Source organism: Prionailurus viverrinus, chromosome A2 (assembly GCF_022837055.1).
Source record: "Prionailurus viverrinus isolate Anna chromosome A2, UM_Priviv_1.0, whole genome shotgun sequence".
NCBI classification, from domain to species: domain Eukaryota; kingdom Metazoa; phylum Chordata; class Mammalia; order Carnivora; family Felidae; genus Prionailurus; species Prionailurus viverrinus.
The window spans coordinates 8231325-8251939 of record NC_062562.1 but is presented as its reverse complement, the minus strand read 5'-3'; the positions used below and the strand labels follow the sequence as shown (position 1 = coordinate 8251939).

Genomic DNA, 20615 nt, shown 5'->3' with positions numbered 1-20615 from the left:
TCTGTGCCTCCCCACCTGCCGCTGGCAGGACGAAAGAACTGGGCAGGCGCAGGCCCGAGGCCTCGCGAGTCACACGGCAAGCCGCAGAGGGCCTCAGGACGGGCCCGTGCGGCACAGCACACACGTGCGCACACACCCAGGCACACACGCAAGCACACACGCGTGTGAGAAGCTCGGGAGCGAGGTGAGGGGGTGCCGCCTGGGACGCAGGGCCCGTTCCCGTGCCCTCTGCCTACTCAGAGGGCCTGGGGCCGTCACTCGGGGTGGCCCTAGCTCCCTCACCTGGCCAGCTGGCCCACCGCCTCCCCCGCTGCCCCCCCTCGGGGCCCGCAGTTCTCACCTGGTCTGACTCCAGCAAGCACAGGCAGCGGGTGGTGAGTGAAAGCCATGCGCGGGGAGCTGCCCTGAGAGGAGAGGGCACTGCAGAAGTCCAGCTTTCCTGACTTCTTTAGAGAAGCCGGGCCTGGGGGGAGGAATCGGCAACACAGGGCAGGTTTAGCTGGGCTGGGGGTGAGAGCAGGGGAGGGCGGGAAGCCAGCAGCTAGCTCCTTCTCTTCTCAGGCCCCCTCCCGGCTGCCCCTGCCCCACCACACCCCTTCCTGCCTCCTTTGCCCACTTCCAGCTCCGACTGGCCAGCTACTTCTGAAGGGAGAGGAAAAGGAGAGCCCTCGGGTGTGCTGGGGAGGGGACAAACCCGAGGGCCCATCTTGCTCTCCGCCGAGCGGATAAGTTCAGAGGGCACAGAATGAAGGGTGGGATGCGGGGGGGCGGGGGGGGGAGAGAAAGGTGTGCAGGAGGAGCCCTAGAGAGCTAGGTTCAGGGTGAAGGAGACCTCGAGGAAGCACGTGCCGGGGTCTGCTCTGTGGGGCCCTGCGAGGGGGGAGGCTCTGGTAGGAAGAAGCCACCAGTCCTCAGGAGGGACCGAGGGGGTGATACCACACCCGACAAGAGAGTGGGGAAGGGGCTGGAGGGCCTGGGTGGGCCCTGGGGACAGAGCTGGACAGGAAAGGACTCCTCTGCCAGGGGATCCAGAGGCTGGGCAGCCCCAGGGAGGGACATTCCAAGGCTTTGCTCTGCTCCCGCTGCCAGAGATGGGATGGCATTCAGTGGGAACCGGGGCACAGAGCACACCCCATCAGAGCTCCCCGCCTGTAGGATGCTGACCATGCCCACCAAGTTCATCTCTGAGCCCAGGGGGCACGATGTCCAAATGGTGCTATGACACAGCAGGGCCCCTGGGCCAGGTCCTCCAGGGGAGTCTGTCTCCGGTCCTGGGCTGAGCCTTGAGGCCGTGCCCAGGGCTGGGGGGTGGGGGGTGGGCGGGTAAGATGGTGTGGAGACCTCCAGAGCTGCCACCTTTGAGGCAGAGAATCGGTTTGAATGGGGGGTGAGGGGGCTGCAGTCTTCACTGCAGGAAGGGTGGGGGGAAGGGCGAACTCCCAGCCGCCAGCAGAGGCGTTATCTGGCAGCAGCTGTGTGCCACCTGATAGCTGGCACAGTGAGGGGGTGGGGAGCACCCCCACCAGCTGTGCACAGCTGTCCCCGTGGCCGCACAGCGCCTCCCCAGCTGTTCCCTGTCCTGCAGCTGGGCTGCTTAATTGGCGATTTGTCGCAGCACGGGGAGACAACACGGCGGGGGGGGGGGGGGGGCGGGCATGGAGGAAAAGAGGGGAAAGCGAGGAGCCAGGGGTGCTGCAGGAGGATGTCGGGGGCCGTGCGCGGCAGGACAGCTAGAAGGAGCAGAAACGTCAGGCGCCAGAGCAGACAGCTGAGAAAAGAGAGCGGGAGCCAGGGAGGGGACATCTCCTCGGGAACCAGGTCTGGGCAGAGGGACTTGGGGGCTGAACCCCAGGAAACAGCTGTGGATGTGGCTCTCGAGGCGCTTGCGTCCTTGAGGGGGCAGTCCCTTAACTGAGGCCCTGGCTGGGGAGTCTTCAGGGCCTTTTCAACCCCTTCTCTCTCCCCCGGGGAGGTATCTGGGCTGTGTTGGCCCAGGCACCTGCTTGCCACGAGGGAACCCTGGGGGAGGCACCCAAAGGCCTGCCAGGGAGCTGTCCCACAGGGATGAGCTTCGCAGTGGTTACAGCCCGTACCCTCAGACCCCCCTCCCCCCCTCCCAGGGAGCTGAGAGCGGGAGCCTGTGTCTGGGCCGCGGGAAAGCAGGAGCGCCTCCCCGCCCTTCTGCCTCGCTTTCCCCCAGTTCCTACCCCTGCCCATCCACGTGGCCCATCTCTGTAGACGCACTTCTGGAAAACGCCAGGCAAAGGGACATCGGGTCAGACCCTTCTCTTCCGGCTTCGAGAGCAAAGCCCCAGGCCCGACCACAGCAGACGTGCCCCACGTACAACGCCCACACATGGGTCGCACTCTCTGGCCCCGAGAAACCCACACCTCGAGGACACACACAGGTTGTACCACCCGTGCGTCAGGCAGAAATAGCCTGCAGCCAGTCTCCTCACACATTTATATGTGCATGCACGCGCGCACACACACACACACACACACACACACACACGCGCGCGCGTGGGGATACACATGCACACACTCTCCCTCCTTTCCATCTGGGCTCTCTGGGTCTGCTTATGCCTCCCGTCAAGACTGGAGGTGAAGGTGGGTGGGTTCACCAAGAAAGGGGTGGTTGGAGGCTATTGGGAGGACTGAGCTAGCTTCCTTTAGACCTCTGCCCTTCCCTACCTTTCCTGCTTGATTGGAAAACGATTCTGGTCATTCTTTCCTAGGCTCTGCTCCTCTCTGTGATGCTGGCCCCGTCAGACCAGTGGTTCTCAACTCAGGATGATTCTGGTCTCCTCTCCCCCTATGCCAGAGGATGTTCAGCAATGTCCAGACGTTTCTGGTCATTAGACTTTGGGGAGGACGGGGGAGTTGCTACTGGCTGGCGGCTGGAGGCCAGAGCTCTGCTCAGTGCCCTGCAGTGCATAGGATGGCCCCACCACGGAGAACGACGTGGCCCCAAACGTCAACAGCGCCCGGATTGAGAAACTGCTTTAAACCATGAGGACCGTAGGAGCTAGGGCAACCCCTCCAGAGAAACAGCAGGAGACGGAGACCAAGGAGGCTCGAAGTCTGGGGCCTCTGCCTTCCTTCCACCGCACCTGTGGGCTCTGCGGCCGAGTTAGCCGCAGCCCAGCTCCTCACCTCCACTCCCTCCTTTGGCCCGGTCCGCCCTCCTCTGGGAGATCAGGAGGTAGCGCCTCCCACAGCAGGGGAAGCAGAGGGAGGCGCGCCAGGTAAACCGAGAGGGAAAAAGAGGCGCCAGCGCCCCGCTCGGGGTTGGCCCTGCAGCACCCATACCTGCATCCACATCGTTGGGCCACCCACTGGACTGGCTGCTGCCAGCTGCTGGGGAGCGGCCTGTGCCAGGATAGAAGACATCATCGACAGGGCTCTCCATCTCGCTGTCATCGATGGACTTGGGGCGCTTGGTGGTGCTGGGGAAGAGGATCAGGCGGGACAAGGGAAGATTGACGTACCGGCCCCGAACTGCTCCCCGGTTCGCGCCGGTGACCCGCCGGGTGGGGAGCAGGCGCCTGATGACAGCAGCGTTCCCAAGCACTCGCTAGGTGCCTTCCCCTGAGACCAGACGGGCCCTAGAGTCCCTGGGGACCCCGCAGGTCTGCTCCTCCTCCTCGAACCCCTTCTCGGCCCGTGATACCTTCATCCGCAAAACCCCCCTCAACTGCTTCTGTGGTCCCACTGCCCAGCTGAGGCCCTCCCCTACTCCAGCCTGCTGGGAGGGCCTCTAACTGGCTGTCAGCCCCGCCCACACGTGCTGCTGCTAGGGGTACTTTCTAGAACACAAACCCCCAGCATCTCCTGCTTAAAACCTAAAACCCTTCAGTGGGTTTTACGCCTAAACACCTTCCGCTGGCCTCCAAAGCCCTCTTTGGGGGTCCCACCCGCACGTCCATCCTTGCCTGGGATAGAGGCTGCTCTACCTGGAGCACCCACCCCGTGCCTGTACCAGCCCCCCGTACGTCTGGGCTCATGTCACTTGCCCAAGAGAGAGGCCTTCTCAGATCCCCACGGGGAGTGCCTTGTAGGCAGAGCTGTGCCCCGTGGGGGCTTATGTCCCCAGCACCAAATGCCCAGCGACAGCACAAAGCAGGAAGCTCAGGGGGCTGGCGGCACGCTGGGCCCGGGCTGCTCTGGAGTCAACACCCTCAACAAGGGGTGATAGCTGCCTGCAGCCCCCGAGACGGCCTGGGGATCGGAGGGGAGGGCCAGGGTCCTGGGCTCACCTGGTGGAAGGAGGGGAGGTGATGGACCGCCGCCCCAGGGTCACCTGGTTTATGTTGTAGTAGCTGGGACTCTCCAGGTCCGCCAGTGAGAAGTTGGGCCCTGATGCTGTGGCAACAGGAGCTGGGAAAAGGCGAGAAGGTGATGAGGTTTGGAAGGTGTGGAAGGCTCAGTGGGGCCTGTTTTGTTGTCACGAGCACCTCCCCAGAAGCCTCGTCCTGGCTGGGTTGGGGGGGGGGGGTCTTTGGGGAAGAGCCCTTGGTTATGATTTTGTTTTCCTCCAAAACAGTGGAGATTAGAGATAGGGCTCTCTGGGCACCTCTGCTCCACCTAGCCCAGTACCAATGGGCAGAGTGTCCCAGGAAATCCTGTCTGCCCCCTACTAGGACCCCACCAGCTGGAGGGGGGACACATGGGGTCCGAATCCCGCCCCCCCTTACACCCCCGGTCTGCTGAGCTCAGCCACGGCTGGAAGAAAGAACTCACTTACTCTGTGATACTCTCACCAGCTCCGTCACATTCCAGACCCCGGAAGTCACAAAACAGTCCTGGAAACTTAAGTGCCCTGAAGAGTGGAAAGGACAAGTGAGTGAGTCAGGCAAGGCTCGGAGGGGCCACCTGCCCGTCTCCCCAAAGCTCTCCGCACTCTTGCTTCGACTCGCTTCCTCCCAAGCCTCGTGTTCCAGACACAGGCTGGCCCTCAGGGCCCTCACGTCTACACGGAGGACCGAGCAGGCTTCAGGGGAGCCCCCACCCCCTTGGCCATCAGCTGAAGTTCAGCTGAGGAACAGCTGAGTCGAGGGGAAGAAATGGGGGCAGACAGGAGGCCAGGTTGGCCAGGGTGTTGGAGGGCAGAGGAGGGCGAGGGGGGCAGGGCAGGCCCAAGAGGCCAGGCGTGGGCCAGCGGGAGTTCTGGAGGGGCACTGACCGTTGGGCAGTGGTTTGATGTCCGCATCTCCTTGCTGGTTTGAACTATCTGATTGTCCGGATTCTGCGGGAGACACAAAGGGGAGAAGAGGTCAGGATCGAAGCGCCCCACCAACGCCAGCCAAGGAGCTGCGCCTTCGGCCCTGCAAACACCTTCACAGCACCCTCTCCTCGGAGGGGAGCAGCCTGGGGGGACCTGGAGAGAGGAGGAAGAAAGTGCTACTGACAGTGAAGCCAGACCATTCTCCGCGGCGGGGCATCCTGGGCACCGCAGGGTGTGTCTGGCAGGAGCCCTGGCCTCCACATTCTAGATTCTAGTAGCACCCCAGTGTGCCAACCAGAACTGCCTCCACGCACACTGCCCCATGCGCCCCGGGGGGCGAAGTCGCCCTCAAGCGGGCAGCAGTGGCTGAGAACCAGGGCAAGGAGGGTGCCCGTGAAAGAAGCCAGTGACCGCCTCTCTGCACAGCTGGGACGAACCCCAGGGTCCCCCCATCCTCCGCTCAGCCCAAGCCCCCAGAGGAGCAGCCCTGTCCTCTCACTTCATTAATTACAGCCATTCCTGTCAGCCTGAACCACCCCCACCTCACCTTTATGCTTACAGGCGGTGCCTGGCAACACAGAGGGGGGAGGCCTGCCCTAACGCTGTCGCCCGCTCTGTGCCAGCCTGTCTGGGCTGTCTCATGCCCCGGTGCCACAGCTGCTCAGAGGGAGCCCCGAGACAAGGGCCCATTGTGCGGTGGGAGCTCACAGAGGGCTGGGGCAGGGTGGAGTGTGTGTGTGAATATTTTGCTGAGCTTGGGAAAGCCCCCCCCCACCCCCGCCCCCCACCCCCAGGTCCTCAAAGCTTTGTGTGCCAGGGGCACAATGGGGACCTCCAGAATGCCTGCCCAGGCACGACAGCTGGCGAGAGGGTGGCAGAGGGGGGCCAGGGCAGGTTGTGGGGCAGGAGGAAGGCAGGCATTTGGTAAAGAAAGGGCTGCTCACAGGAAGACAACGTGGGGGTGGCATCAGAAAACCGTGCCCTGGTATTGGCCGGGGCTTTGCCCAACTCTGGCCCTGCCTCCTGGGTCTCATCTACCGCCCCGAGGTCAGCCTGCTGGCCGGAGAGTCCACCCCTCGCTGGCCTCACAGCCAAGCTGTTCACACTGGGGACTGACCAGCAAGGAAGTTCCCAAAGGGCAAGGTGTGGGCCCAAGAGATTGCGGCAGGGGGCCCTGCGGCCACTCGGGAGGGACAGAGAGTGATGGCCACAGCGGCTGGTAAGAACAGCATCCCTATGGGAGCGAAGGCCCAGCCTCGGCTCAGGCCGAGTTCTCGGCCACCTGCCTCAAGGTGACCAGTGGGAAAGGACAGGCTGCCTACAGGACAGGTTTAGGCCCCACTCCCCCCCGATTCTTTACCTGTTCAATTTTTTTTTTTTCTCTAATTCCAAAAAAGAACAGTAAACCTTGCCACACATCAAACACCCAGAGAGGTTCACAAGGGAAGTGCTAATGGCGGTCCTTCGCCCCCCCCCCCTCCAGTTTGGGGTGCAGCCTTCCACGGTTCCCCTTGTGCTCACCCCTGTGGGGTGCGGAGGGGTGGCGAACCCTATCCCAGGCCGCTCTGGAGAGACTCCACAGGACCTCCCCCCACGCGCTCCCAGGAGGGCAACCTCTCTGTGCCACGGTGCCTCGTGGGTATGAATTCCGTCTTTCACCTTGGCCTCTTCCTGGCTATCTCGGTCTGATTCCACCCCCAGCTTGTCCAGGAAGGAGCGGCTGAGGGGCTAAAGTCGTGGACACCCCACGCTAGGCCCTCCCTGGACCCTGAGGCTGCTTCCCCTCTCCTCCATTCAAAAACTCAGGAAGGGCACAGCCAGGCGGCCAGCCTGTGGAGCCCACCGAGGGGCACACACTCCAGGCTCTGCTGCCCTGGGGTGCCCGCTACCGACCCCACCCATCCTGGGACCAACTCTCCCCACCGGCCTTCCGGGGCCGGGTCGGCGGAGCTGGGGGAGACAGAGGAGTCCCCCCCCACGGGTGCGGTCCCGGGCCCCCTGAAAATGGCCACGTGGAGACAGAAAGCTGCGCGCACGCGCACACCCAGCCCAAGGACAGAAAGGCTAGAGAGAACCCGACAAAGAGATGGAGATGGGCCAGCGACTAAGGCAGAGACAAATGGGGCTCCAGGAGAGCGCGATAGGCAGGAAATCCTTCTAAACCAGGACACTGCCCCGAAACGTTATTGCTGTTATTACTATTAGCTTGATGTAAAGGAGCAAGCGGGAGCGAGGACCCAGCGCGGGCAAGGCCCGCTGCCACGCGCCTCCAGGCGCTGCTGGCAGCCATTTTAGCCCTTGGCAGCCATCTTACGGCTGGCGGCCCAGCCAGCGTCCCCACAATGCCACCCCCGCCGGCCCCGGCATGCTCAGCTCGGCTCCGGGACAAAAGGCAGAAACACTGGAAATCTGGACCCAGGCTCGGAGGCTCAGGAGGCAGCCCTGCAGCAGGGGCAGCTTCAGCCAGGGCCCCACCGTCCTGCTCCAGCGTGCGGCACCCCCTTCACCCTCGGGGGGCCAGCACCCAGCAGAAGGAGAAGGGAGGGTTGAGGCAGGGGCCCTGGGGACGCCACGTGCTACTCAAAAGGCAGCCGAAGCCCCCCATGGGCCATCGCCGGGCCCAGGGGCTCAACTAGGACCCCTGCCCTGGCAGGACAGGGAGGGACACGAGGGGGGGCAGGCCCTCGTCCGCCCAGTGGGCTTAGGGGTGCGCCTTGGTCGGACGGGGGCAGGGGACTGGCAGGAACCCATACAGCAGCCGTGGGGCCCAAACCGGCCACCGGGCCCTGGTGGACAGGCTTCTAGGGAGGGTAAGGAGAACCCCCATCCCTCCCGCCCCAGGAGCGGGAGCCAGCTGGGCCGGCCTTTGTGGGCTCTTTGGGGAGCCGCGCCTGGAGGTCGGGGCTTGCTCTAGACAACCCTCTGGGATCAGAAGCCCTCTGGGATCAGCCTAGCCCACCGGGGGGCACGCCAACCCAGCATCGTGACTCCCTTCCCTGTTGGGCTCCCTGGGGGAGGGGATAACCCCAGGCCTCAGGACAGACAGGAGGAAGGTCCCTTTATGACACCCCTCCCCACGCCCCGCCTCATGGCTGCTCAGCTTTTATCTGGCAGAATGGGGCTTATCAGAGCCACCAGCTGAACAAACATACAAATCCACGGTTAGTGAGAAAAAACCCTCTGCCTGAACTCTTTATCTCCTGTTCACAGGCCCCACGCACTGCCCCCTGCCAACAGCACAGGAGGAGACCTGACTGCTGCGCGGCGGGGGCTCCTGTCTCCACTGCCCCCCTCCCCAGCTTCTCCCCTCGCCCCCGACCCAGAACAGGGTGGCTCTCCCCTGGCAGTCCCTGCCGGGCGGGTTTGCATGGGAGCCCCCCTCCAGTGTCTGCTTTCTCGCCAGGGATAATGGGCCAGCTGGTGGCCTGTGGGCCAGTGGAGGGGCAGGGACAGTGTTGGCTGGCACAAGGCAGACAGGTGCCCAGCTCCATCTTTTATCCTCCCTCCCCCAACCACCCGGCCCACGCCCCCCCCCTCCCCGCCCCCAGAGGCTGTTACTCTGGTTCCCCGGGCTTCCCGGGCCACATCCCCTGGAAGCCTCTGTGGCCTCGGCTCTCCCCAGCCTGGCTGCCAGAGCAGTGGGGACCCTAGGTACACACCCCCAGTTCAGGGCCACCCTGACCAAGGTCAGCAAAGCAACCCTAACCCCGCTGCCTACCCCTCTCTTCAGAGACAACTGCTGCCTTCACATCCTAGAGACCGGAGAGGGGATGCAGCAGCCGGGGGGGGGGGGGGGGGGGGCACCACTACCCGCTCTTGGCCTTGACGCAGCTCAACCTTTCCCTCTTTCCTGGCGCTGAGGACCAAAGCACCTTCCCTGGTTTGAAGCTTTCTCACATGAGGCCTATCAAATATAGCCTCCTAGGAACAGTCCAGCCACTGTGTCTGATGCCCTGGGATGCACGCCCTGGGCAGGCAGGCATCAGGGTCCCTGAGCCCGGGGCCAGGTTTGGGGACGGAGAGAATCTCAGAGCCCACAGCTTATTCTTCATGCTGCCGAGGGTCACGCCAGCTCATGTCACCCACAGGAGCATGCTCTGCTGACTGCCCTCTGCTTGGGACCTGGCTTCTCATGTGATCCACACCTTTGAGGGAGAGGCCACCTGCCAGTAGTGCCTTAGGGCTCTGGCCGCTGTGGAGGCTTCCAGAAGGGAGGATTATGCAGAGGCAGGTGACAGATCTGGACTCTTGTCTCAGCATGGCTCCCGGGTCTGGGGCTACTCCCCATTCGTCTGCACACCTGTCATCGGTCACCCCCCTGCATCAATGGCTTGTGGCCTTCTGCAAATACCCGGACCTGGGCCAAGCTCGGCCAACGGTTGGCAGGCAGTGTGGACCCCTCTCTTCCTTAGGTCCCTTCACATCCCCTGGAACAGCCACGAAGCTCCCCCTCCAGCACTGCCTCTCTCGACCCTCCACCAGCCCTTCTCAGCCCTTGAAGCCCCACTACTTTTTTATGGAGCTCTTCGCCGTTCCCTTTGGAATCCCATTTCTGATCTCCTTTTTCTCTGTCTTGGCTCCACACTCCTCTCCGTCCTTCCTTCTCCTTCATTTTCCCTCTCTCCAGCTCTCTTTCCTCTCCTGACCTTGCCGTTTCTGTGTGTGTGTGTGTGTGTGTGTGTGTGTGTGTGTGTGTGTATGTGTGTATCCAAAAGGGACACTTCACTGGAGCTCTGGAGGGGAAGCTCCAGCAGCCAGGAAGAGCCCAGTGTTGCATCCGAACCCCAGTTGACAGCATGTTATATATACATACATATATATATATATATATATATATATATATGTATATATATTTCCACTCACAGACGGGGAGATATTTACGGCTCCCGCTAGGTGAAGGACGAATTCCTGCTCGCTGCAGGGAACGCTCTGCCTCAGCTCCCACCCGAAACAAACTCTCTCCGCGAAAGGGGCCACATGCAACTTGCTGGCCGGCTGCCTCCACGCACATCACTGACAGAGTGAGCTCTTAGGTGGCCAAGAGGGGCGGAAAGACCCAGCTCAACCACACCCACGACGTGCGTCTACTGAGGCAAGCGCAGTCAAACGCGCACGCGCTTGGACACACAACAAGCGATTTCCTGCTGCCCCGTAGGGGTAGGAGCAGACGATGCACGCAGAGCCGTGGTCCCACCGGGCACGGCATGTTCAGTGCTAAGCACTGGGCCAGACAGGAGGCCACCTCTAGCTCGGCCGGACCTCTGACCTTTGGGGGCTAGCGAGGACAACCCCCGGAGTTTGCAGTTTGCTTGCCCCTCCCCAGGCTTTCTCCAGGTCTGGGGTTCGGGAAGCAGGCGGGCGCGTGCGCTGTTCTGGGGGGTCCTCTGAAGGGCCGATGCAATTCAGGAGCTGATCCTGGCCCTCCCCAGTGTGACACTCCCCTCCCCCTACCTGGCTCCCCCTCTTCTGTGATTCCGGAGCATCCAGGGCACTGGAAACCCAATCTCAAGGGGAGCCAGAGGCCTGGCCTGCGGCAATCAGAGCCGGAGAATGTAACTATTGTGCCTCTTGAAACCTAAGTCTGAGAATCTGAGACACCCTGAGGAGGGGAGCCGTGGACGGATGGGGGGCTAGGGAGACGGGTCACAGAGGGGTTCTCCCCATCTCTGCCAACAGGAGACCCAGGGACCGAGGAAGTCCTTGAGAGTGCAGGGCAGCCAGAGGGCAAAGAGGGGAGGGGCTCGGCCTGGGCCCGGCCCAGGGGGCTTCTAGGATCTTTCCTTCCTTCTTTCCACTCTGTGCTCCGCCCCCAGCTTCATGCCTACACACGGGCCCTGGAGCCATCCTGAGGTTTATCCCTCTTCTGTCGCCCCTAGAGCCCCACGTGGTGGGGACAGGAGCATGACCAGGAAGCACAGCCCCGACGATCTGGGCAGGGGTGTGGCCAGGGGCAGGATAGGCACACACATCACCCCCTCATTACCTTCCTCTCTCCTTTCCTCACTCCCCCTCTACTCGTGGATCTGAAGGGGCTTGAGCCTTTGACCTGAGTCACCTGTGCAGGGGGCGGGGAGGTGGCGTGGTGCCGGTCACACCTGCGTAGGCTAGACCTGCTCTGGCTGCCCCTGAGGCCTGAGCTCAAGAAGGCCATGAAGGGAGGATGGGGCAGGGACAACAGATCAGGTGGCAGGGAACATCTGGATGGGACACGGCAGTCGCGGGCCCTGGCCCTGGAGGCGAGCACGACCGTTCCCACCTCCACCCACCCTGCCTCCGCCAGTGCCGTCTGTGGTCCTCCCCTGGTGTGAGCTGCTCAGCGTTCTCTGCCCCGCACCCGACGGGAGAACCTTCCTTGGCATTGCCCCCAGCCCAGGGAGAACTAGAGACGCGACCCGGTCACTGAAGCCCAAGGGAACTGGGTGCCCGACTGCTTATTCCCATGAGAGGACAGACAGTGGCCCATAAAGGAGACAGGAGGAAGGATACACCGTGGTGCAGAGCACAACACCCAGCAGGTGGATGGAGGGGCAAAGGCCAGGTCCGTCCGCGAGCTGGGGGCCTCTCCACGCCCAGCCCGGCAGGCAGCCCTGGGGGATGCGGGCGGACCCACGGGCTCCTCCCGGGTCCCCCCTTTGCAGGGGACTCAGCACCGACCTGCGAGACCTCAGACGTCAGTGCTCCGTGGCTCTCTCTGAACAAGCAGACCCAGTGCCTTGCAGTAACACCATCTGGGGTGTTCCAGAGGTGCCCAGGGGCCAGCAAATCCCATCAGATCAGAATTCCTGTCAGACAGGGATTGGGGGTGAAGTGGCCACTACTGAAGAAGCCAAAGGAAGGGGTCTTTGGGGAGGAGGGAGGAGGGAGGCGGGAGGCGGGAGCACCCCCGCCCCGGGCCCTGGCCCACCTTTGCCCAGAGCCTGCCTTTGGCCTATCCAGGGGAGATGTCCTTGGTCTGGACCCCATGTCTGCTCTAAGGGGGGGGGGCCTCACCCCAGCACAGGGAAGGCAGAGGGGGATAGAGGTGGACAACCAGCGACAGTGGAAAGGGGCTCCTCTTGAGTTCACATCCATGCTCTAGAATCTACCAGCGCAGTGACCTTGGCCAAGTTCTGAGCTGTTTCTTCCTCTGTTAAATGCAGGTGCTACCCACCACCTAGGGTTCCTGGGCGAGGAAAACGAGAAAACAGGTAAAAGGTGCTTCACCTCCATGAGCTGAAACTGCTCCTCCTCCTCCCACTCTGCTCACAGGCTGCTTCGTGGGGGAGTGTGGCTGGCCCTCAGCTCCCTGCCCTCAGGCGTATGACACCCCTGAGTATGCCCTGGATTACTGTTTTTCGGTGTCTTGCCCCAGAGAACACAGCCAGTAAGCTGAGGGGCTCCCTCAGGGCCTGGCCCATGGCGATCTGCAAAGAGGGGCAGAGAGGTGTGTCGGGAAATGAAAGCGGGATGCCTTCTACAGGCGTGTCCCTCCCCAAAGTCAGTGGTCACGGTAAATGGTCTCTGGACGGCCACCACACTGGAAATCCCCTTACCCGGGGGGATGCGTAAGGGCAACAGGGAAGGGGGAGAAAATGCTTGTGCCCCGGATTCTGAGGACGCTGGGCCCTAGGCCCTGCCTAGCCTAGCCCAGCGGTAAGGGAATAGAGAGCTGAGGACACCAGAAGCATAGGTGCTGCCCCAACGGGTGCCCAGCTGCCTCTCCTGGGAGCGCCGGCTGGTGCCACGGCTCAACCAGCAGCTGGAGCCAACACTTGCAAGAGGGCCTGGGGCCAGGAGTCATGTAATAGCGGGGTCCAGAAGAGTGGCCCCCAGCCCCTAAAGCTTCTGTCCCCTCCTCAGCCTGACAGACAGAAACTGACAGTGGGCCCAGCACACCAAGAAAAGGTGGGCCCTGTGGAGGGTGTCCCCCCCGTCCAGGCTAGGGGCACGCGGAGCTGCTCCCCCACCCCCACCCGCTCTATTTCCAGCATTGCCCTTTCTGGCCCTGTAAGCTGCCCAGGCCTGGCCAGACAACTGCCCCCACCTCCAGCTGCTCTTAGGACTATTAATAGTGTCCCCACCTCCCAGGGTCAGGCATCACCCTCCCCCCATCCCCCAAATACACTTGTCCTTGGTCTAATTATTTGTTAAGGCACAGAGTCCTCTGGGCGCTAATGCCAACCAGGGATGAGAAGGGGGGGGGGGCGGCGCAGAAGCTCTGGAGGGACACACCTGACACAAGTGGCAGTTTGGGGAAAGGAGGGAAGCGGTCACTGAGCCCCCGAGCAAGAGAATGACAAGAAGACAACATGAAAACTAAGAGAGAGAGAGAGAGAGAGAGGCCAAGACAGCACATCGGAACCAAAGCAAAGTGGTTCCAAACAAGGCTGCCATAGAAAGAAATCAGAGAAGGAGAAGGTTCCAAGAGGGAGGAAAGAGGGAAGAAAGCAGAGAGAGAAAGAGAAAGGAAAGGAGGAAATGACTCCTTTAAAAAAACAAAAAACAAAAAAACAGAAGGGGAGAAAACTTTCCTGAAAATACTCAGGAGTGGCCTCCTAAGCACAGCTGTGCTGCAGCCAGCCGTTGGCTGCAGAGGGCACTCATCAGGGTGAGGGCCTGGAGAGCCCCCAGGCCAAGGAGCCTCTACCCACACACCCTTGCGATGTGCTGGGGAAGGGAGGGGAAGCAAAGAATGAGAAGAAGGGGCAGAAAAGGAACAACTGACCAGGAAAAGAAGGTGGCAGAAGTGAGTCCCCACAGAGAGGAAAGGTACCCTCAGCCCTGGGCAAGGGGAAGCCTCCCACATGTGGAGCTTCCTTACCTATGGAAAGACGGACAGACTGGCCAGGAGACGGCGAGGATGGGGCAACACGAGGGCTCCCTGGCCTCCTTGTGTTCCATGCTACCTCTCCCGTTGTGGCCATGAGCACGGTCTTACCCCACCTGCCCCCCTTTCCTAAGGAGAATCCAGGGGGCCTGGGAAGGAGAACCCACCTGAGCGACAGCAGGCCGAGGCCACCTGCCTCCTACCCTCAGGCACTCTAACTTCCTCAGCCCCCTAAGGGGCAGCACCTGACATTCAGGCTAAAGGAGGCTCTTTAGCAAGGACTTGCCTTCTGCGGGGAGACAGACTTGGGCTCACGCAAGGGCAACAAACACAAACATGTGCCACAACCAAAGGTCTAAGTGGAGGACTGCTGTCTGGAGTCTGGAGGCCAAGTAGCCCTTCCTTCAAATCCCATCCACGCTGGGAGCCTCTGGCTGGGCCAGGGCTGGAAGAGTGGGAAACTCTGGCTTTGGAGGGCTCAGGAGCCCTAAGGACTTGGCCACCAGGCCTCCCAGGTCCAGGGGTTCCTGCCTGGGAGCACCCCACCAGACCATCATCCCCTTGGGGTCAAGGCCTATCAGTGTTTTGTTCACGACTATATCCACCACACCTGGACGTGCAGTTGGGAGCGGTTGACAAGACTCTAAATAGATCCTTCTAGATCCTTCTTCCAACTGTGGCTACACTGACCCCCCGGGGGACAGAAGCACCAGGTGTTTGGCACCTTCCGCGTCCCGAGAACATTTTTTCCTGCAGGTCCGTCCTTGATGCTCAATACCCGAGGAATTGATGTGGAAACCCCAGTAGCACTAATTCTCCTGCAAAGCCCAGGTGGGCCCGGAGTGCAGGCCTGGCCACACAGACCCCCCGCGCCCGAGGGCTGCACTAACCAGAGGAAGGATGCAGTGTCTCCCTGTGGAGGGCAGGACAGGGCAGGGAGACGCTCTCGCCAGCTTGCTCTGCTCCCCACTCCCCAGCCCCCGACGCCTTCAGGCAGCCACCGTCCAGAGCTGTCCAGATAAGACGTGAAGAATCTGGGCCTCTGACTCAAAATCTCCAACTTTCAGCCCTGAAAGCCCAGGCTGGGTTGAATAAGTGGGTAGGCAGGTGGCCTCCTGAGGGGAGGAGACGGCTCTGGGTGCCAGAGCGAGCCCTGAGCCTGGAATCCAAATCCTAGACCTGCTGTTATGAGGCACCCGGTGGTCTCCCAGGCCTCCTTTCCCTCCCGGTCCAACCCCTGCCAGGCTTGCCTTGGACGCCACAGTGAGCTGTGAGTAGGGATTTTTACAGAGAAGACCCGATGGTTTTATACTCTATAAAGCGCGAGGCCCACATAAAGACAGCACAGATGGGGCAAGGAGGTCAGCTTCCAGGGCCCTGTGTCTCAGCTTTGCTGTGATCCTGAACAGCAGCTTGAGGGGCATCTCCCAGAGCTTGGACCTGCACACAGTACTGAGGCTGGCCACCTGTCAAAGGGCAGCTACACAGAGTCACAGGGCTGGGATGGTCCGGGCTGCTAGATATCGACCCTCCAGGTTGGCAGGTGCCGAGTTCTCCATTGACAATGCCCCGAAGGGCCGGATGGGGGCTTTCCGGAGAGTGGGGCAGCTGGGCCCAGGGGCCGCACCCCGGGGGAACGGCGCGCTGCATTCCCGGACGCCGTAGCTAGGTGGCGCAGCGAGTTAACACTAGCTGCCCTCCGCCGGCAGCGCCGGGGACCCGGCCGGGGGCGGGGGCGGGGGCGGGGGCGGCGAACCTGCGCGCCGCCCGCGGGAGGCTTCAGGGGCCCGGGTTCCCTCTGCAACACCCACGAGGCCTGAGCAGGAAGGAGGACCCGGCCAGACCTAGGCCGCTCGAACCCAGGGCTGTGCTGCCCGAGGCAGCGGCTCCCGTTGCTGCCGTTGCCGCTGCCAAGCACATCCCGTGATGTAATGTGAGGGCCGAGCTTCCCGTTCTCATTGATTAGGAACAGCTTGCGGTGCGGGGGCCGGATGGAAGGGGGCCGGGGAATGGGCGAGCGAGGAGGAGCGGGAAGGGGGGAGCTGCCAGGTGCATGGCTGTGGGGGTAAACCAGCGAGCCCGGGCCCACCCTGCACGGCGCCGGCGCGCCGCTCGGTCCCTACCTGCCTTCCCCGGAGCGGGGCTGCTCTGGATGTGGGCGAGTCTGCGGCCGCGTGACCCCAGGACTGTTCCCAACACTCCCACGACGCCCCCACCTTTGGGCAGCACAGACCTGCCCCTGTACTTGATAAACGCTTGTACTTGATAAACGCTTGAAGAGGAAGATTTCCGCCTCCCCCCCCCCGCCCCCGCCTCTCAAAAAGTGAAAAATGGAGACTAAAAGTCAGAGATCAGGCACCAAAAAGAGGGAGAGAAATGGAGAAAAGTCCAGAAGAAGAAGAAGAAGAAGAAGAAGAGGAAGAAAAAAACAACAGCGCTCTCTGCAGTGGCGGCAGCCGTCGGGCAGGCACACCCTCCCAGGCGGGTGTGGAGAAAGGCCCCTTTGTTCGGCAGGGAGGTTAGCCGAGGTGAGGCCCGCTCCCCCCACCCCCCTGACCCTGGGCAGTGCAGATCGCTGCTCAGGGCTCCGGACTGGGTCTGGCCGCTTCCCTGACCCCCCAGTCCTTCTCCCACTCCTCCTGTCAGCCAGTGGAGCAGCCTAGCAGTGGGGGGTAGTGGGGGGAGCCCTGCTCCGTACCCCCTGCCTTGTCCAAGTACCTAGGGTCACACATGTGGGGCTGGGCTGGGCTGGATCCTCCAACGGGCCTTCTGGACGCCTGCACTACCGGCCATTAGCAGTTTGCCCTGGCTGCTCTTAAGCTGTGGGTGTTTTTTTTTGGGGGGGGGGCAGATCTGCATGCAGCAGCCCCCCCCCCCAAAAGCATGGCCAGGGAGGGTGGCACATGCTAGAAGATGGAGCCCCAGGAGGCACAGGCTGGCTGACTACACCCCTCCCGCCCACAGTGAGGCCCAGGGCGTCCCCTGTACCTATTCTAGACATGGGACCTTTCTAATACCCTTGGGCTCTGGGCTATAGACGTGGCTCCTGCAGGGCTTCCTCAGAGTGAGGGCTGGGTTCTGGTGCTGGAGTCATCCTCAGATGAGAGACAGGGACTGAGGTCACTCCTGTTTCCCAAGAAGGGGCCAGAGCGGGGTTGTAAAGGGAGACTGAGAACAGGCCCACCTCCACAGCCTGCCAAAGCACAGGCTGACAGAGGGAGCCTGGCAGCAGTGGGAGGGAAGAGACGTAGAAAAGCATCCCCTTCGCCTTGCACGCCCTATGCCCTACCCCACCCCATGGGCTCAGGTTGGGGAAAGGACCTGAGGCACGGTAGTCCTCCCACCCCAGCACTGTGTGCCCTCTGCTGGCAATCCCGCTCTGCCCATTAGGGCGGGCGGGCGGGCGGGCTCCCCGGAGCCCTCGGGCCTGGCAGACAGAGCTGGATGGCTGTACGTGGGGCCAAGAAGTGCGTCCATTTCCAACCAGTGACACCCTGTAGCTCCGGACCCTGGCACGGGGCAGCAGGAGACCTGGAACGAGGGACTGGACTGGACCGGTCTGCTCCAGTCCCCTGGCCTCATGCTAGGGGGTACCTGCTTTTCAGGAGGCCCGACCCCCTGCCAGCAGTATCTGAACGCAAGGCAGGGAGCGGAGAGGAGTAGGGGTGTCGCTGACCTGGCCCTTCCCAGGCCCCTGGCTTGAAAAGTGGGGGAAGGCGAGGGGAGAGGAACAGCAGCAGCTGGAATCGCAGGGAGCCTGGACCATCCTGTCCGGAGCTGAAACGGCTGCGAGGAGCTGCAGCTCAGATACACAATGTCCTGCCAAACCCCAGTCCTTTAATTCAATTAAGCGCGGGACAGACTTCCCAGATTTTTCTCTGTGTGTGAGTGCATGTGAAAGTCCTGATGTGTGTGAATCCGGGAGCTGGGAGCGTGTGGATGTGTGAATCCTGATGGGGGCAGAGGAAGACAAAAAGGATGCAGATATTGGGGGAGGAGAGGGGTGGGTGGGGCAGGATGGCTCTTGGAGAGGGTGGGTATCTAAATCTTGCCGGAGGGCCAAACTCCAGGGTTCTCAAAAACCCCACCCCATGGCCCATTCCCTGTGGTGGGGCAAGATTTGAGCATCTCTGGCCTCCACCCACTAGATGCCAGTAGCATCACACCCCCTCAAGTAGTGACAACCAAAAGTGTCTCCGCCATTGGCGAATGTCGCCTCGGGGAAGAATCAGCCTGGTGGGACCCGCCACTCTGGGGCACAAGATGAAAACTGAGACTCTCGTATTTACTACCAGGGCCTTGCCCTACCTCTCCCCCTTTGGGCTTAAATCCCAGGGGCTTGACTTCCCAAGTGTCTCAGGTCTGGCTCTTTTTTTCTGAAATATTCTCCCCACCTTACCCATCTGGCCAGAGGAGTCTGAGGGCAACTCCAGCTCAGCAATGGTCTGATAAGCAGCACGGAGCTAGGAAGTGACTTGCCCCCACCTCCACAGAGGAAGGGAAAGCTGTCATGGTTAAAGTCAGAAGCCAAAGTCATGCCCTGAACCAGACCTGAAGCCTGACCTCTGTATCGCTGGAGTGGGGGGACAGCAGAGTCCACAGGAGAGGTGGGGACTTGCCTGGGGACAGACCCCTGGAAAGGTACGCTACCCTGCTCAGTCCCTGGAGGTGGGTGGAAGGAAATCAATGCACCACCCTCTCAGCATCCTACCACCCCTCCTGCTTGGGGGCTCCAGAAATGCTGGAGCTGGGTGTCCCCAGCTCAGCCCTAGCAGAGGCCAACTCGCCTCCCCTGTTCCCGGGGTCACCTGTGGCTGTCCTGGCAGGGATGGGGGGAGGGGAGACTTAGTTCCAGCAGCCCTTCTCCCCGGGCCCAGGGAGCTTGCTTCTCTCCCTAAGCCCTCCTGGAGCCTCGAACAGCCCCCTTCTGGGAGCAGAGCCAAAAAGATGGGAGAAGGATGTTTATAAGCTGCTAAAAGGGAAAAGGAAAAAAAGTGGGAGGTGGGGCAGAGAGGCCCAAGCCTCCAGGTAGTGAAGACTGGAGACTCAGGTAGGGAGAGAAGCAGGGAGGCCACCTTCCCCAGTGAGCCAACATCTGGCTAAACTGACAGGTGGTGCCCCCCCCCCCGCCGCCCTGCCCTGCTGGACCACAACCAGGCCTAACCATGTACACACGCAGGGGTCTCTCACCCCACGCTGACCTGCCAAGTGACTCTCATCCCACCCCAGAGGACGCTGAGACACTACTGGTTTTAGCTTGTTTCCTCCGCTCAGCCTGAGAAGGACAGAACCAGGGAAGGGTGCAGGGCCCTGGGGAGCCCAGGCTGGGGGTGTTGTGACAGGAGCCAGGCTTGGCGGGAGCGAAAGCCGAGTCCCCAGCTCTGGGGCTCGGCACACAGCTAATGGGAGGCTGGCAGCGCAAATTGTTGTTTACTTTTAATTAAGTAAACAATGTCGGCTTTCCGCCTCCTCCCCTGCCATCCCAGCCAGTAATTTGGGGGATGACAATGGGGTTGTTTCCTTCCCCCTGCCTCCTTCCCTCCCTCGAGCACTCCTGCTCACTCCCTGCTCTGCTCAGCCTTTACAACTTGCCAGTGCTGGGTGAGGCCCCACCCAGGGGGTCGGGGGGGACAGGAAGGTCCAGGCTGACGGGCAGGCTCTCTGGGGAGCAATCTCATGGTCAGGTTCACCTCAGGTGCCAAGGGCAGCTAAGCACTTGGATGCGGCCCATTCTCTTTCTGCCCCCTCCCCCCCCCCCCAACCCTCGTCCCTAACCACCAGCTCGAAAATCTAAAAAAACAGGTGATCCAGAGTCTGAGCAAAGCAGCAGCGGAGACCAGAGCCCCAGGTGAGGAAAAGTATTTTCCCAGGAGTGGGATAGGTCTTCCCCGCAGGTAACCAGAAGGTGGACCTTCTGGTTCACTGGGGCAGGGCAAGGGCACGCCCCGAGGCTGGTTCATCTGTGGGGCTGGAGTTCACGGAGCCAACTGGCAGCTTTCCTCAGAAGCAGGGCTGGCTTCGGGGCCTCGGTTTCTGCTCTTCCTGTAGGTGGTTCTCCTGAAAGGCTGGAGCAACCGAAGAAAGCAAGCTAAGCTGGCTTTTCACTGAGTGGGTCCCCTAGCCTGGGGGGGGGGGTGGCGCAGACACAGGGCTCCCCCCCGAGTGCAGGGGCAGCAGGCAGGAGGGGCTGAACCCTAAGTCTTTGGGAGAGGCTGAATTTCAAATTACTCCTGGCGGGATCGACTTGCACCCAGGATCTCTGTGGAGACAAAGCGCTCTTCGCACCCTTTCTCAGTAAACCTGTAAATGGGTCCACCTCTCTGAGGACCTCCGCCCGCAGTGGGGGCTCTACGAATGTGGTGGAACTGAGAGGAAGGGAGAGGAGGAGAGTCTCTCCGTCCCCTCTCCCACCTCTGCCTCCCAAGGATCAAGCTGTAGGGTCCTGAGCCAAGCCTGGCCCTGGAGTTCACTTGAGTCCCCTCCTCCCCCTAGAGGCCGGAAGACTCTCTCCAAGGTGTTGGGGGGGGGCAGGGAGGAGGGGGTCTGAGTCTTGTGCAAGCCCCGCTCCTCCCCCTGCCCAGG

General features: G+C 61.8%; 1 protein-coding gene across 8 annotated transcripts in view; it reads right to left on the bottom strand.

Moving 5' to 3' along the window:
- NFIX (nuclear factor I X) overlaps window positions 1-20615 on the bottom strand; it is a 99244-nt gene that overhangs the window by 18988 nt on the left and 59641 nt on the right. For 6 of the 8 annotated variants that reach the window (XM_047826448.1, XM_047826469.1, XM_047826485.1 and 3 more), the window contains exons 3-7: window positions 5186-5248; window positions 4748-4822; window positions 4260-4380; window positions 3313-3449; window positions 341-463 (exon numbers count right to left, since the gene is read on the bottom strand). In XM_047826448.1, the coding sequence (XP_047682404.1) occupies window positions 341-463; window positions 3313-3449; window positions 4260-4380; window positions 4748-4822; window positions 5186-5248 (519 nt within the window). The remainder of the gene's footprint in view (window positions 1-340; window positions 464-3312; window positions 3450-4259; window positions 4381-4747; window positions 4823-5185; window positions 5249-20615) is intronic. The other 2 variants (XM_047826466.1, XM_047826476.1) reach the window with 1 other exon arrangement.